General features: G+C 40.5%; 1 protein-coding gene across 3 annotated transcripts in view; it reads right to left on the minus strand.

Moving 5' to 3' along the window:
• Window positions 1-18,390, minus strand: part of DAB2 (DAB adaptor protein 2) — a 44,415-nt gene that overhangs the window by 13,434 nt on the left and 12,591 nt on the right. For all 3 annotated transcript variants that reach the window (XM_081318711.1, XM_081318710.1, XM_081318709.1), the window contains exons 2-8: window positions 6,956-7,157; window positions 5,969-6,108; window positions 3,928-4,026; window positions 2,308-2,439; window positions 1,573-1,656; window positions 327-350; window positions 188-235 (exon numbers count right to left, since the gene is read on the minus strand). In XM_081318711.1, coding sequence (XP_081174837.1) covers window positions 188-235; window positions 327-350; window positions 1,573-1,656; window positions 2,308-2,439; window positions 3,928-4,026; window positions 5,969-6,108; window positions 6,956-7,058 — 630 coding nt within the window. In that variant the 5' untranslated portion in view covers window positions 7,059-7,157. The remainder of the gene's footprint in view (window positions 1-187; window positions 236-326; window positions 351-1,572; window positions 1,657-2,307; window positions 2,440-3,927; window positions 4,027-5,968; window positions 6,109-6,955; window positions 7,158-18,390) is intronic.

Below are 18,390 nucleotides of genomic sequence, written 5' to 3' on the forward strand. Positions count from 1 at the left end.
ACCTTTTTATTGTCAAAGTACAACATGTGTACATTGAGATTAGCTGAGCCTCCCCCCGTGCTCTCTCCCCCCAACACACAGTGACAACAAACCCTCCATCCCACCACACTATGTGAACCAACTACACCACACACCGGCCTCCCAAGTCAAATGTAACCTGCTCTTCATGTTAGAAAGTTCTACATACCAGCTTTATTTTGCCAACTTGATCAGTAGTTGCTTCATCATTACCATTCTGGAAGAAAACAAAATTAAGTCAGGTTTAAGAAATCTATTGCTATGATCTCTTGATAAATAACTTTCCCCATAAGACACTTTTTTCTTACCTCAGTTTTACTGGCCTCTTCATTCTGAAATAGAAGAAAAAACTTGCATCAAGAATATTCATGAAAAGTTATTTAGACAAATGTTTCTCAAACTTGGCAACTCTAAAACATGTGGGCTTCAACTCCCAGAATTCCCCCGATAGCATTAAGTTGATTATATAGATTAGACGACAGGGACGCGGTGGCTCAGTGGGTTAGGACGCTGAGCTTGTCGATCAGAAGGTCGGCAGTTTGGCGGGTTGAATCCCGAGTGCCGCGTAACAGAGTGAGCGCCTGTTACTCGTCCCAGCTTCTGCCAACCTAGCAGTTCGAAAGCACGTAAAAATGCAAGTAGAAAAATAGGGACCACTACGGTGGGAAGGTAACAGCGTTCCGTGCGCCTTTGGCATCTAGTCATGCCGACCACATGACCACGGAGACGTCCTCGGAGAAGCGCTGGCTCTTCGGCTTTGAAACGGAGATGAGCACCAGCCCCTAGAGTTGGAAACGACTAGCACACATGTGCGGGGGAACCTTTACCTTTACCTATAGATTAGACATGTCAAACTCGCGACATCACGTATCAGATCTTTTTCTCCATTGCCAGCAATGGGGTGGGCGCAGTTTCCTAGTGATGCGTCCGGTCTATGGGCTGGCAGTTTGACACCCCTGATATAGATAGTCCTTGACTTACAACAGTTCATTTATTGACTGAAGTTACAACAGCACTGAAAAAGTGACTTGTGACTATTTTTCAAATTTATGACTGTTGCAGCATCCCCATGGTCATGTGATCAAAGGGGCACTCTGGGACTCTTCAATCAAAAAAGCCTCTGAAATTACCCTTCTCCCCAGACTGGCAGCAATATTGGCCCAGCAGGGCAACAGCCATACATTCTTTGAAAAAGGAAAAAAGGAATTTTCCTAAGTGTAAATGGCAGGCTGCTGAATCAATGAGATGCCGCTTTTGGGCTGTGCAGCCAATGAGAGCATTGGAAGAGTCATAGCAACTTCCCTCCCTTGCCACTGCTGTGAACTGAAGCACCATGTCCAGGCCACCAATTAAGAGCAAAGCACCACAGTATTTATGCACAAACAGTGTGCTCAGACTTTTATCAAAGCAAAGGGCCCCTTTGAAGATACTACACAACCCTATAATTTAGTTAGAAGTTCAAGATGTAGCAAACGTTTGGGAATCAACTGAAGCATTTTTCTGCTTTATATCCAATTAGAAAGTAGTCTGAAATCTACCATGAAGCAGCATTACCTTCCTCTTATCATCCTCTTCTTTTTTCTTCATGTTATAGATTACTTGGAAGAGATCCTTCAGATCTACAACCAGAGGTTCAGCCTAAGAAAAGAATGAAGTGAGATGCATTTTCTAAAATAGCAGGTAATTCAAGTGCTTGAATTACAAGTTCTTTAAAAGGCAGATAAACAGTTTCAAGAAATATAAATGATTGTGCTAAGCACTATCTTAGGAGAAAAGATTACTCCAGGCCTGGAGAACTAAGAGGAATTGTGTAGCATCCCAGCTACTAATCAACTCTGCAGTTCTCTAGGATCACCTTTCTTCGGCATCTAAGAAATAAGGAACTTGGGCATAATTCTCAGCCAGAATGAAGCACAGCTCTTGTTTTCATGTGTTGGTCCAATATGCTTCTCATGTGTACTCTGAATGCAATAGATGGGATCACAAATTATTATTAATAGATCAATCCAACAGAAATTTCATTAGCAATGATTGTCCAATAGAATGTGTTTATGAATGTAGCATGTTCATGGAGAACCTGAATCATAGAATTTACTTTAAACCAGAGATGGACAATCCTTTCTGGCTGGGTGAGGTGTCACATTTATCTTTCTTGTATTAGCAGGGGGTAGCAAGGGACAATAGCTTCTATCTCAATCTTCTTCTGAGCTACACAATAGCAGCAGCCTAAAATAACCTGTGTTATTCTTGTGCTGTTTGCCATTACTCTTTGCATTAATATCCTCTTACTTGTTGTGATGTTTTGATGGCAAAGAACTGGTGCTGCCCTTCTCCTCCACAGACATAGCCAAAGGCTCGGTTGTCAGTCACATCCCGAGCAATAAAAGAGATTTTGTTGACTGGATGTTCATGCTCAATAACCTAGAATCAAATCAAGTGACATAGAAATAACCATGAATAGCATAATCCCTTGTCAAAGTAAACAGAACTCGTGACAAGCAACTTGACATGTTTGCATATCCCACTTAATTGTTTAGCCTGTTTTCTAATCAGGATTGCTCTCACTCTTGTTCACTTTAGCTGATGCTCAATAGTTCTAAAACAATTTTTACTCTGATAGATAAAACACAGGTAGTCCTCGACCTACGACAACTGAGTCCAAAATTTCTGTTGCTAAGCGAGACATTTGTTAGGTGAATTTTGTCCCATTTTATGACCTTTCCCCCCCCACACACACACACTTGTTAAACGAATCTCCACAGTTGTTAAGTTAGCAAAATGGTTGTTAAGTGAATCTGGCTTCCACACTGACTTTGCTCATCAGAAGGTTAGAAAAGGTGATCACGTGACCCTGGGACACTGGAACCATCATAAATATGAGTCAGTTGCGAAGCGTCTGTATTTTGATCATGTGACCATGGGGATGTGCAATGGTCATAAGTGTGAAAAATGGTCCTAAGTCAGTTTTTCTCAGTGTCATTGTAACTTTGAATGGTCACTAAACAAACTGTTATAAGCCGAGGACTACCTGTAGATTCATATGTCACTGTTTAACCTTAGATGGTTGGCTAAAGCAACTATACATTACACTAAGCAAAAAGCAAAAAAAATGCATTACAGTCTAACAGGTAGTTTGAATTATCAGTACCAAGATCTAGAAAGCTACATGCTCCTGAATAAGTAATATATGTTATACACCAATCACAGAACCTGAAAACCCAGATATTGTTATGAGGGTTAAAAGTACTTGATATAAGAGAAGTGTTACATTCCAATTTAGAACAAGGAATACAGGACAAGAAGTCAAATGGTGATTGAAGGTGTTACAGTAGTTGCTTTTCCTTTAGTACAGACATGTCAACCACCAGGCCCAGGGGCCGGATCCGGCCCGCAAAGTGGTTTCATGCGGCCCGTGAAGCCATCCTGGAAACAGTGAGGGAACGGCCCCCACTGCCCTGGCCCTGGCCCAGAGACCCTCCTCCTGCCAGAGACCCTCAGATCTGTCCCACTCCTGCCCAGGCCCCCATAGGTACCCTTGATGTGAACGATGTAGAGCTGGCCACGCCCACCTAGCAGGCCACACGCACTCTAGCCACGCCCACCCAGCAGGCCACACCCACCCTGGCCATACCCACCCGGCCCCCTGAGGGCAACCACAATGCTGATGCGGCCCTCAGTGAAATTGAGTTTGACACCCCTGCTTTAGCAAGAGTTCTGCCTCAATGTTAATTCCTCATTGGTTGTTTGCATATCAGAGCTAATCCAGTTTTACACGGTGTTTCATAAAGTGCAGCAAAGTTTGCAGGCAGGTAATTTTTTTAAAGTTAAGAACAGGATGTACTTAACCCAGATGCACATATTCGTTTTGCCACTCTAACACGGCTGTTTCCCTTTATTGAAGCAACTCACCCCAGTCTTTTCATCCATGATTTTGATTCCAGCAAGAGAGATGTTCACCCATATTTTCTGCTTGTGCTGTCCCTGGGAACGGGCTGCAACTGCCATTCCCTATCAATCAAAAGCCAGCATGTTATATGAACCGATTAAATAAATACATAAATTAAATAAAGTAAAATAAATTAAACAAATAAAAAAGTGTCATTATTCAAATCAGTTCACTTCACTTTGTGTTTTTTTCTTCTTCTTAAATGCGCCTGTAAAAACAATTTTAGTGCTTCCATCCAAAGAACAATGAACCCACAAAGTTACAAACTGCCTGCCTTGACTGGCTGCATCTAATATATCCCTTGATTTATGCAGTCCTGTCAGAATCGTCACCTTTCAAAATATGGAGATTTACCAACATTGTTTGTACTATATTAGAAAATATACAAGTCTTGAAAATGTCTGTTATGTATGTGTTCACTTTTGAGAGCAAGCAACAAAAAATTATTTTTAATGTGTGCCAATGTGCTCACAGTAAAAACTATCAATAAAGGTTATTAATCTAATCTAATCTATCTATCTATCTATCTATCTATCTATCTATCTATCTATCTATCTATCTATCATCTATCTATCATCTCTCTATCTATCTATCTATCTATCTATCTATCTATCTATCTATCTATCTATCTATCTATCTATCTATCTATCATCTATCTATCGCAGGGCTGGCTGAAAGGCTTTGCAGGAGCCTGCCCGGGGAGAGGAAAGCTCTGACAGCTGCTGCCAGTTTTGGGCATGGATCAGGCAGAAGGAAAGAAAGGGGGTGGGGGTGGTTGCTGTTGTTGGAGAGAGTCGAGAGGGATTTGAGGTTTTAGCTGATCCTTTCTGTGAAGGAGAGGGAAGGATAGAGTGAGAGAGAGTGAGAAAGTGGAATTTTACTGGTTTCTTTCGCAGGGGGGGATATCCCCAGCAGAGGCAAGAGGAGAGAGAAAGTTGCTGGGGTTGCTAAATTCAGATCTGAACAATAAAGGAAAGTGTGGAGGGGTTTTGACACCGATGAGACCTGAGACTGTGAGCGATGACAGAAGAGGAGAGGCTGGTCGTTACTGCTTTGGAGACTAGTGGCCATCCGAACTTTGATTATTACTTGTGCAAGTTATAAACATTGTGGGCAGTTGCCCTTGCAGGGTGAGCTGCAAGGGCAACTGAAGAACGCTGAAGAACGCTGACTACCTTCGTTCGTGTTCCTATCGTTGCCTGGAGCCGGGGTTTTCCCCACCACACTTGTTTACAAACGGTCATTGTGAATTCATTGACTATTGCTGCTATGACTGCCTGGGGCTGTTAAACACCACCACGCATTGACTATTGGGGCTAGGGGCTAGTCATCTTTGTTCCTGAAAGCCCCCCTTTGATGACCAGAGTCTGCCACCTCCTCACTTTGCGTGATCTTCTGCTAGAAAAGACCCTTTCCTAACACCTTGAGAGCGCAGCTGCAGAGCACAACGGAGGAGAGTGGGGCTGGGAGGGCCTGGCCTTTGGTGGCCTCTGAGGGGGTAACACTACATATCTATCTATCATCTATCTAAAAGCAAGAAAGCTGAATACAATTTATACAAGCTTTGGAATACTCATTGTTCTTGCAATGTTCCCCCCCTTCTTTTTTTTGTTGCAAATTCTAGGTATTTTTCTCTTCTTCAAATACTAGTTTTACAAAAGTCACAAACATGACATTTGGCCCATCTCCAAATTAAGTCTGTGTCAGGATGCAATAATGAATTACTCCTAAAATTCTGGTAAATCTAGATTTACAAGCACATCCTGTCTAATGTCAACAATCCAGCACCATCATTATCAGAGCACTGATGGTGTTATCTAGTTGGGTAATGAAATGCCTGCAAGAAAACAACCAAGCCCAGAGAGCATAAAGGACCTCACAATCTATCACATTCTCAATGCTGGAGATACTCTTGTTTGACAAACCCTCCCCCCCCTATGTACATGATATGACAATCTATAGATCTAACAAGACTTAAACTTGCAGGAAATGACTCAACCCTACCTTTAATTTCATCATTGAATCTTGGCTCATTTTGTCTCCTCGTGCTTCTGGAACATCATCAACACCAATCAATTTGGCTTTGTACTTTACCCCATCACCTTGAAATCTGGCCAAAAGGAATTCCTCTGTCTTTTCCAATCCTGAAAAGCCAGTTTAATTCATGTAAGTCTATCTGAACTCTTGCTGTGGCTATAGATAACAGAGTACAATATATGCATTTTATTAGTTCTTTTTCTGAATGCAATGAGCAGACATTCAGCCTGTAGCAACTCTTTTGCCTTGCACTAGCCATAAATATATTCAAGCTATAATTTTGTATAAAGGTCAATTCTCTGAAGAGAAAGTTACATACACATAAAAGTTGAAAGAACCAAGGTTATAATAAACTCAAAGAATTCTGCTATGGATTGGCATGACCATAAGATGGCAGTCTAATGCAAGATTCTAAATTAGTTTGTTTTTGATTCAGTATAACATAAAATAAAAAGCATGCTAAAAAGATTGAACATTATATCTGATGTATATTTTTGTACCCTATAAAATATATTAAAGATGCATAAACATCAGGTTCAGGATGTGCTGCTACTGAACACACCAAATCTATTCATTTTATCAGCATGTTTTCCAAATTATATTCTCTGTTCTTGCATCAGTTTGCAAATGCTTAAGGTACATTTGACACAAACTTTGTTGTAACCTTCACATACTTTCCTCTACTACAAGACTCCCCTGCAAACAATTCCTCATACTATCTGCTTTCCCAGATGCCATTCACTCACAGATACATTCACGCATTTCATTCATCAGAGAATATATCCTGTCATTCGGACAATTTCAAGCACCAAATTATGAGTGTGGTCTGATTTAAAACTGTACTGCAACTAGATCCCCCATCCTATTTTGATCTGCACCAGGCTGTGCTTGTTTCTAGTCTTTTCCAGATGGTTGCAGAAATGATCTGCCTTCTGATTCATTTTTACACCTTACCTTTCTTTTTCTCTTTTTTGGAAGGCTGTAGTTTGAGTGGTGTTTGCTGCTGGGCAGTTGATTGTTGACTGTTGACACTGACTGTTTCTGCTTCACTTGACATGGTGAGAGGCCAGCTTCAATTCCAGAGACAAAGACCGGGCTTAATAATAAAACTGATCTCCAGTTTCTGGTCTTCAGAGGACAAGCATACCACTCTGACCTTCAGAACACAAAATTGATTTATTTCAGTCTGTGTTGCATTCAAGTAGGAAGGAACAACTGAAAGTAGATCTGTGCTATTTAATGATCTCCACTTGGGAGCAAATGTCTGATCTAGTAAACCTCCATTCTCTCTGTGTGTCTCTCATTAAAAGTCAACAAAAAAAATGAATCAGATCTGATGACCTAAAGTCAGATGAGGCCAAAAATTAAAATGGATGACTTAGGTCTTTTCCATTTTCCTTAACTTTTTAAAAAGCCCAGCACATTTACAATAATATTGAACTCTTTGAACCCCAGAGCATCTTTTCCAGTATATTCTTATCATATGGACATTTTAGGAAGCAACTGGGAAAAGGTCCCCAACCAGCCAAAAACTCAGTCCTTTTAAGTATGGCAACCTCCAACCAGAAAAGAAGCTTTTAAATATGGTAGGATGTAGAACAGAAACTTGTCTATCCAAAATAAAAAATGCAGCTCAACTGTCCCCCAGGATCAGTGGTAAAGAAAGTCCACATTCGCTTTTAACAAGCTCTGAGGTAGATTTTCTGCATCTCTGTTGTTAATTTCAAATGTGGCACTCAAGAAACAGAAAGCTATAAAAGCTGTTTACATTAGGATAGAATAGTTGTCCATCTCACTTCAGTATGTCATTGATTCTTCCAATTCTAGGTCTTATTAAATATGACTTTGAATGATAGAATTTTTTTGCATGGAAAGCATGTGCTTTACAACTGTACTAGAAGTAAAGGTAAATTGTTTTTTGAATTGAATTTGATGGTGACTTCATGGAACATCAAAGCAGTTTGTTTTCAGTATATAATTGTTTTGTCATTGCCTTTTTCCAGTATTATTTTTGTTCCAGTGTTGCCTACAGCCCTGACATTTTGATGACCTTCCATCCAAGTACAGATAAGGAGCAACGCTGCTTATTAGTTTCCAATCCCAGAGAAAGTCAGATACCTCCATAATAATTACAATGGTGTGAAAAAGCTTTCTATCTTGCAATTCCCTGATAATAACACTAAAAAACCAGAAAGATCTTGATATCATTCAGTTACAAATTCATTCATAAACTGTGTAATCAACTTTTTGATGTTAGAATGATTCTTAAACTGATAAGATTAATGGACTTAATCCAATTTGGATTCAAATAGGTCATGGTAAGTATTCATGCTGGAAATGAACATGACTGTTTCCTCTTTTCCAAAAGGTTTCCCTACTCTGTAAATTCATCATTGCAAAAGCCAATCAAAAGGTTTCTGAACACTCATCTCTCCTAGTTGAAATGCACTTTTAGAGATGTGTCCTGCTCCTCTTTGTTCCCGCATCATGATGAGCAGCAAAAGATTACGTTATCTAATCTTTTAAATACTGTCTTCCCTTAAAAGAAGCCCATTTCTGTACCTCATTCTTAGATACTTTAAGTACTGTATTATGAGTTTACTCTAATGTTGCAAAGTGGCCTTGGCATTATTTTATGTTCTCTGTTTGTGTGTGTGTGTGTGTGTGTGTGTGTGTGTGTGTGTGCACGCGCGCACGCATGAGTGTCTGTATACATTTTGAACTTTTATGTTAAACAATTTAATTCACTTTGTTTGGATACACAAGTATATTCCAGTTGCAGGTTTTCATTTATAAATGAAAACTCAAAATTTGAATTGTAACTTTAAGATGCTGCAAGCTACCAGGGGATAGCTTTGTTTAGAAAGGCATAATACAGTAGTTTAAAAATAATAGTGATAATAATAAATTCCCTATCATTCTACAGCCTCTCTGGTTCCCCTTGCTTCTTGATCTGAAAATTTTACATTAGAGAAAGTATTTCATTATGATACCTTCCTTTGGGGAAAAAACTGAAATATAAACATGAGACTGCAAACTGGTGGTAAAATAATGACTAAATCAGTGTTTCCCAACCTTGACAACTTGAAGATGTATAGACTTCAATTCCCAGAATTCCCCACGCTAGCCATGCTGGTCGGAGAATTCTGGGAGTTAAAGTCCACACATCTTCAACCTGCCAAGCTTGAAAAACACTGTACTAGACAATCTTACACATACATACCTAACACCCCTCGTAACTGAGCGAAGTGCCAGAACCCCATCTCATGTATAAAAAATTTGTCAAAATATTATCAATTGCTTTTCCATCAGCAATTATTGCATCCAGAGGAATAATAAAAAAGAAAGACTTTTTGGCATTGGACAAGATAGCAAACTGTATCAGAACCTTTAGCTCAGATGACATAGATCTCATATCCCACGTGTGGTCTGAAGGAAACTGGCTCACATAGGAAAGAGGGATGGGGCTATGGACAGAGCCAAGCCCCCCCCCATTCCATTTATTTTATGACTTCCAGTAATGCTGTAGCAAGTAATAGCAACCCAGTAAATCCTGCGAACAGGTGTTGGTTTTCAATACCAGATTAGGTGAGGGTTGCCTGATGGTGGTTCCCAGCCGTTTCTATACCTTGCACTCCTAGAACGCTTCTGATATATTCTCGCACCCCTTACAAAAGTGTGAAATAATGACAATGAATTATGCATACACACTATAATTTTGAAATTTCTAAACCCAAGTTTTCGCACCCCCTGGAATATCGTCTCACACCGCCAGGGGGTGCCAGCACCCCTGGTTGGGAACCCCTGCTCTAGTCTATATGATCATATGGAATCCAAAACTTTGCCTAAGAAGTAGCCACAGCTGAACCACTAAATCCCACATATGGCATCATTCTGCCCATATTGTCTACTTTTGAGAAACCACTAATCTTTCTACTTTTCCAATGAGGCTAAAATAGAATAGTCAGTTGCAGAATAACCTCATTTATTCCTACCAAACCAGTCCTCCCCAACCTGCTGCTGGGGAAAATGATAACTCGCATTATTGTCAAACAATATGAATCGTAAGTTAAACCTGGCCCTCCAATACACTGACTTTGGTAGGTTAGGTGATGCTTTCTCACTTTCAATTCAAGGCACTTCAATAAAGCAAGTAGAGTCATGCAGTGTTCTTTGGTACAAGGAAGTCTACATCAAATAAACCAAAATAAAATGGCTATCTGAACCCCGATTATGCGAAAATAATTGCTTGACTAAAAGTCTTTCCTTTGACAAGCATTTTGAAATATTATAACAATATAAGGACTGTTGAATATTTGGAATGCGTTAGAATCTCAGAATGCACATAGCCATAGAATCTGGAAGGTTATTGCAACAAGCTATACAATATTGTTGTTGTTGTTGTTATAGAGTTGAAAGGAACTTTGGAGGTCTTCTAGTCCAACCCCCTGCTCAGGCAGGAAACCCTTTCAGACAAATGGTTGTCCAGTCTCTTTTTAAAAACTTCCTGTGTTGGAGCATTCACAACTCCTGGAGGCAAGTTGTTCCACTGATTAATTGTTTGAACTGTTAAGAAATTTCTCCTTAGTTCTAGGTTGCTTCTCCCTTTGATTAGTTTCCATCCATTGCTTCTTGTCCTGCCTTCAAGTGCTTTGGAGAATACCTTGTTTCTCCCTCTTCTTTGTGGCAACCCCTGAGATACCCAATTCCAGCAACCATTCTTTATATGTTTTAGCCTCCAGCCCCCTAATCATTGTTGTTGCTCTCCTCTGCATTCCTTCTAGAATCTCAACATCTTTTTCACATCATGGTGACTGGATGCAGTATTCCAAGTGTGGCCTTACCAAAGTACTTACCAAGTACTTAACCCAGCCTGTTGAAAATATTAAAGTCTCAAAAGTACCAAATGTTCTTAATGCACCTGCTTTTTCTAGTCAAGTTTGGAAAGTCTAATTAAGATTGGATTTCAAAGGATTTAGAATAGAGGTACAAGTGTCACAGCCACTGGAGTTTGAACATTCTTAAATATTAGTCTCCGGAAGCTATGATATTGTATCCTGCCTCACTCAGGGAAGTTTCCTATTAGCCACAAGTATGATGAAGTTTTGATATTTTTATATTTTTAAGTAACTCATTTCCATTGCTTCATTTTTCTTGGATCCTTGACCTGAATTAAAAGCAGGAAAATGATGAAAAATCATCAGACCTTGCACCTTAAGAACCCAGGAGTTTCATATTTCCCCCAACATTTTGTTATGCAGTATTTTATTGGATGCTGGCGGTAAAACATTCAGGGATTCAAGCTGAATTCCTGGCAACTACAAGGGCATATCCGTGTAATTTTCTTGGCAGCAATATGGAAACATCATTACTTTTTTCCAAGATGTTTGTTCATTTCAGTCTACTGTACAGCTATGAGAGTTTTTTGTGATTTCCCATTCCCCTACTGACTTTGTAAAATAAGAAACTGAGGAAAAGGCCTTGAAGAAGGCAACCAGAAGTCATTTGGAGACCAACAGACACAGGGTGGGTAGACAGGAACTTACTAGGAAAAGACTCAGATTGTCTTCCCTGATTTCCTGGATCATAACAGGGAACGAAGGAAAAACTCAGGCAGATTTGCAAGATTCTGGTTTGATAGCCCTATCTCAATAAAAGCTAGTTCTAGTCTTCTTGTGGAACCAATTTTCCAACCTGGTCTACCTCATAAGAGCCTTGGTGGAGCAGTGGGCTAATGCCTCCTTAAGTAACACCAGCTGCCTGCAATTAGTGCAGGTTCGCATCCCACCAGGCTCAAGGTTGACTCAGCCTTCCATCCTTCCGAGGTAGGTAAAATGAGGACCCAGATTGTTGGGGGCAATTAAGCTGACTTTGTAATAATGCCGCTGGGGGGGGGGGAAAGCCCTAATAAGCAGGCTTATACATAGAATGAAGGCTATTGCTAAGCACATTTGATTTGTGCTTAGATTGTAAGCCGCCCTGAGTCTTCGGAGAAGGGCGGGATATAAATGGGATTAAAATAAAAAATAAATTAAAATAAATAAAGCTCACCCATATTTAAGTTTTTGGTTTTTTTAGTTTGACCAAGGCCAGCTCTGTGCTGTTTCCTTCCATATTCCAGTTCTTCTCTTAAGAAAGATTCATTATTTCTACTGAATAATGGACTGAAGTAGCATACAGGCCCTAGTAAATAAATACACATGCTATCCTGCATCTATTTTCCAGAAGTCTTTGGTTTAAAAGGGCATTTATAACTAATTGAAAATGCTTATGATCAACTAGTATGTGGTCAGCATCCTACCGAAAAATGGGCATCAGGTGCAGTCTTCACATCAAAACATTTTATTTACCATAGTTACAATAAAATGTGTGTTGTTTATTCAACTTCTATAGCCACCCATTTCAGTCAATGGTTCTGGGCAGCTTACAATTCAAGAAACACTTTACAATTAAAAATTCTAAGAACATTTTAAAACAAAAACACTAAAAAGATCCATATTAAATACACATGGAGACAAGATACTTGGCCAGTTAACAATACAGCCAGGAAATGGGGCCCTTAGCACATTCAATGCCCCAGGACAGGGAAACATAGCCAGGTTTGCAGATTTGTGTCCTCTTGATTAGAGATATACAAGCATTTCTCCTACTGGTATCCATGTGTCCCCCACTGTGCTTTTAGCAAGGAACAGACATGTGAGGGGTCCTTGATGCTCTCTGAGCTTGGTTTTCTTATAGATTCATTACCCAAACTAGGTAACCTTGTCAGTGCTAGCAAGAAACATCTGCAAGAAAACAACCAAGCCCAGAGAGCATCAAGGCCATCTCATTTCAACCCTGAGCTACAAATATTCTCCTTTATTAGAACAGAAAAGTCTTTGCAAGAGAATCCCCCACTCAACCCAAGACTGAACCATGTTTTCTTCCCTGCTTGTAATGTATCTCTCAGCTGAAACTACTGGAATGCTGACATGGGTTTTTGAAGTACAAAGGTTGCATCCTTAACAAGTTAATATTTTAGTCCCTGTGATTCCTTTGATCCCACCAAGCTCTTCAGCTAAGGAAGACTTTTGCTCCTGATTTCCAGCTAACTCTGGAGCTTTGCTTTTTCACTATTTCAGCAAAAAGAGGAAACTGTCCTTGCGTAGCTGATTTGAAAATCCTTAGGACCCCAACTGACCTTAGGCACAGTTGGATTTAACTTCCATTACCAACCTTTCTCTTTGTAAACTAATCACATTCAATCTCAGAACATTTTTGTGCAGGGGTCTTCAAACCTGGCCCTTTTATGACTTGTGGACTTCAGGCATGCTGGCTGAGGAATTCTGGGAGCTGAAGTCCACAAGTCATAAAAGGGCCAAGTTTGAAGATGCCTGCTTTAGTGAGAACTACTGTTTCTAAAATATAAGCACATGGCTTTCAGGTTGTGGCCAAGAGTTCACCAATAGTGGTTAAACATTTTTCTGATATTTATCATCATCCAATCAAAAGCTATTTATGGTTCCTATATCTAATCCCCATTTCTTTGGGAAATCAGGTAGTGCAAGCTAACTGATGCATTACCAAAGTATAGTCATAATCATAAGCATAATAGTAAAGTTCGAAGGTACCTTGGAGGTCATCTAGTCCAGGGCTTTTCAACCTTTTCACCCATTGTACCACTTTTAGGATATGGCAACATCCGAGTTCCACCAGTCGCCTAGCAAGGTGTCAAAAACTTGATAAACCCCGCCCCCCCAAAAAAGGAAAAAGGAAAAAAGTGATGAAGTACAGGTAGTCCTCGACTTTCAACAGTTCGCTTAGTGACTGTTCGAAGTTACAATGGCACTGAAAAAAGTGCCCCCCAAACCACAACCAAACAAGACACCTGCCTGCCCGCCCGGCGGCGCTCTTCCTCCTGTCCGAGGTTTTCATTGTTGTGAGCATTTCTGTTGAGGATTGGCAGTGGGGTGGGGGGGGTGTTTGATTTTTATTCCCACGCCCCCGGTCTGCTGGGTGGTTGCAGCAGGTTTTGGTCACTTCACGTGACCCTGGGACACTGTGACCATCATAAATATGAATCAGTTGCCAAGCATCTGAATGTAAATCACAAGACCCTGGAGATGCTGCAACATTCCAGCTGATTGGCGCTTCTTCTGGGCTCAGCAGAAACACCAGGATCAGTGCTGAGCTCCAGCTGGAGCCTGGTGCTGATCCTGGTGCTTCCGCTGAGCCCTGACAGCCCCGAAGAAGCGCTGATCCTGGAGCTTTCACTGAACCCTGACAGCCCTGCAAGCTCCAGCCATCTCTTGCTCAGGCTTGTGCGGTGCTACCACCAGTTCAGCTCATTCCCCTCCTCCGCTACCACTTTTCTAGGATGGTCACATACCACCTGCCAGGTGCCAATGTACCACAGGTGGTACCTGTACCACTGGTTGAAAAGCCCTGCTGTAGTACATTCACCAAGGAAAGAGAATTCTTTCTTCCTTCAAAACTATTATCAGAGCAACCTTCTTAAACCTACTATCTCCAGATGTGTTGAATTGCAACTCCCCAACATGTTAGGTAAGTAACTAGGTATGATGCAAGTTGTAGCTGAATGAACATAAAGATGGATTATGATTGCATCGGAGGACAACTACAGTTCTTGGGAATACATAACTTTGCATATTCCCTATGAATAACTGGTAGTTCCAGAAAAAGATAGCTCTTGAAGCTTCTTATAAAAGATCCTTAAGAAGTTCCAGATGTGTAATATAATGATCCCGGGACATTATCTTCAACCTTTCCAACACATCAGGATAACTTTAAAGAATAAAGCATGGAAGTTATTGAATACCAAGTAATCTAATGTGAGAGGTGTATAAAATATTTCAAGGTCAAAAGACTCTGTTTTAGCCTTGGGGGAAAAAAAACTATTTCAGCTTCTGTTCCAGGTCAGAATGTTTAAAACTCAAAACATTTTGCTTACCTCATGTTGTGTCCTTCAGTTTTCAAAACTCCTAGCATGAGCACCAGGTTGGGAACATTATAGTGGGATGATTTAGAGAGCTCTCTAGATCAGGCATGTCAAACACAAGGCCCACAGGCTGAATGCAGGCCATGGCCACCCCAGCCCCGCAAGGGCAAAAGAAATCCCGATATGTCATGATACGGCCCATGATGTAATCAGGTCTGACACCCCTGTAATCCTACAAAGGAAACTTTTTTCATGATTAGCATGTAGGGGTCCCCAATCCCCAGTCCGTGAACCGGCACTGGGCCATGGCATACCAGCAACCGGGCCACTCAAACAAGTGAAGCCCCATCCGCTGGATTCAGGCAGCACACGAAACCACGCCCCCTTCTGGTCCATGGAAAAATCTTTTTCCACAGAATTGGTTCCTGGTGCCCAAAAGGTTGGGGGCCGCTGTACTAATCTACTACTAAGGTACAAAATCTGTGGATGTTATCAGAGGATTTAATTTAATTTTCAATTTAATTTTATTATCTACCATCCTAAAACAAAAACAACAAAACAGGAAACAACAACACCATAATTGTCTGTTGAAGAAAGTTTAGATTGCTCTACCCAAATGTTACTTTTATGTGAATTCTTGTTTTCTGGGAAACCTGACAGAAAAAAAAACAGCCATGGGAAAGAACAAGCAGCCAATTTTTTTAGGTGCCAGGTTTCTAGAGCAGGTCCTCTGGAAAAGCTTCCACTCATTTTGATCCTTTTTGAACTGTTTAACTATTAGGTGACCCTGCTTTAGCAATTCTGGAAAACCATTGGCTGCTCGGATATATACTTGGCTTGTCATGTCCAATGGAGTTATGTTCATTTTCTTCTCCCACTTTTCCACATGCATTCACGAAATGTTACAAACTTAATTGTTTCAGGAAAACTTTTCTTAAGTTTCCTTATTCTGTTTTCTTTTGTTGTTGCTTTTTGTGTTTTGGTGTTTTTTTTAACATAGTTTCGATGGACATGGTTATTATGATTTAGTAACTTTTAATCTCACACTGGATGTTTTAATTTATATGTACTCTAAGCAGCTACGTGTTCTTTGATTACTACAGGGTAGAAATGGGATTCAATCAATCAATCTTGGAGGGTCCCTCTGGAAGACATAGGAATTGCAAGGCTTTTAATGATTTGCTGACGATATCAAAAGGCTCCTAAGTACTGAAATATCGAAAGATAATTCTGCTATCAACACCCCATCTATTCCCTGTAAATTTTTGAAAATTTTCCAAGTTTGATGCTGGATTTCGCCAGGGAAACTTACTTCGCTGCCTCCTGTCCTCAAAACAGAATTACCCCACTTTTCACCCAGTTTGAAGAAGCAATGCTTTCAAAGCCAAAGAGACTTTATCCCATGAAGTGGTTTTCACACTTGGAAAATATGTATCCGAGTAATAGATGGGAGCATCTGTCAAAAGAGAAAATTAAAGAACTCTCCATCACTCGTTGTTACAAAGCTTGTATAATGCCAAAGTGGCCTGACATTTATAAATGGCAAGCAATAGTCCAGGCTGCTCGTGTTATGCCTTGTACAATAGCACAATCCTTTATGCCTGCCAGCCTTGACCTACTATGACGCGGATCACATAAATCTCCACCCAAGACCTGTTCAGCTTTGTGCCTTGCATTGGTTCTGCCTTTCATTGCTTGACAGAACCCAAAGAAAGCACACAAGAGAAGGAAATGGGAATGTTGGATGGGACTGAATAGCTGGGTCACTGTGTGACTGGCAAGTCAAGTTCTATTTTCAGAGTTACATTCATGCTACAAATATGCCAGCAGGATCAGGGACAGAAACACAGCTTGCGTTTTCAAGGTCTTTTTTGACCCTTGTAGATGCAAAGATATGAATGCTTGCTGAAGGCTTCCCACTGCTGAACATTAGCAAAAGTTGAAGAACTTTGAAAGATTATGGCTCTGACATTGTACAGCTAAGCCATACTGTAATTTGGCTGTGGCTTACAAGGCTGTACCACCCCAGTCATTGTGGTTTCGTGTAAACCACAATTTATATTTTGGTATAGAGTTCATTCAATGAACTATAAGCAAGCTGAGACTTATTCTAATGTGCAAACCTGGCCCCAGGTGGTTACATTTTAAAAATCTTGGTACCTCAGTTCAAACAGAAAGAAGAATTATCTGAAGGAAGTTCTTCATGATTACAAGTAGTCATCTCGGAAGCAGTACAGATTGTCCTCATTTAGTGTCTACACTTGGGACCAGCAACTTGGTTGTTAAGCAAAGTGGTTGCTAGGTGACAGTGATAGGGCTTATGATTTTACATGAGTTTTCCATTGTTTCTCGTTACTTTCTTCAGCTGAATTGGGTTCTTTCTCTTTTAGGACATCTTGATATGGGGTAAATAAGCAAGTGAATATAAGAGCAAAGAAATGTTGTGAAGGTCATAAATGTGAGGACTGGTTGCTAAGTTGATTTTTAGCACCATTATAAATTGGAACAGTCACTAAACGAGGCAGTCTCTAAGCAAGGACTGTCCATATTCACCTTTCATTCAAGAAGGAAAGGGTGTCTCTTAAACTGGTCTATGCTCAAATGGTAACTGAATGGGATGTAGAGTCCTGCCAAAAGGGTAACCATTTCACTATCAAGGTCCTTTCATTTAATTTCTCTTTATGGACCTGCACTGCCCCCCATTGATGAAGAGAACATTCCTACGCTCACTTCACCTTCACAAATTAGGGAAATTAGCTGATGAGAGCTGACAGGCAGCTATCGAAAGTAAGTTATGCAATAAGATCAGGTAGCATGAGAAACATTGCTAACCAGACTGCCAACTGTATCGATGCCCAGGGTTGCCAGAGCAGGTATTAACCCCAAGCTACAATTACATACACAACATTTTAATTATCCCAGAACTTCATAGACATCTTATATAAGTCTACTGTTTATTTTCATTTTGGCTCTGGGTATTTTTACTACCTTGAGGTCTATTTCAATGTACCCAGGCAACGAACAGTAAATGCCTTATGCTTGATCTCTCCATAGCCTGGCACAGAGTTTCTTAACCTCACCAACTTAAGATGTGTGGATTTCAGCTCTCAGAATTCCCCAGGCAGCGTGGGTGTTGAAGTCCACACATATTCAAGCTGCTGAGATTGAGAAACACTGGTCTAGCAACTACTCAAGATTAATACTGTAGTCTCCATTTCACATTGAAAGTTAACATTAAGAAAACCAAGATCATGGCATCTGGCCCTCTCAATTCCTGGCAAATAGATGGGGAAGAAATGGAGGTAGTGACAGATTTTTTTTCCTGGGCTCCAAGATCACTGCAGATTTTTTTTGATTTTTTTTTTATTTTAATTCCATTTATATCCCGCCCTTCTCCGAAGACTCAGGGCGGCTTACAAGCTTAGCAGTAGCCTTCATTCTATGTATATGC

The sequence above is a fragment of the Vipera berus genome, assembly GCF_964194415.1.
Source record: "Vipera berus genome assembly, chromosome: 2".
Taxonomy (NCBI): domain Eukaryota; kingdom Metazoa; phylum Chordata; class Lepidosauria; order Squamata; family Viperidae; genus Vipera; species Vipera berus.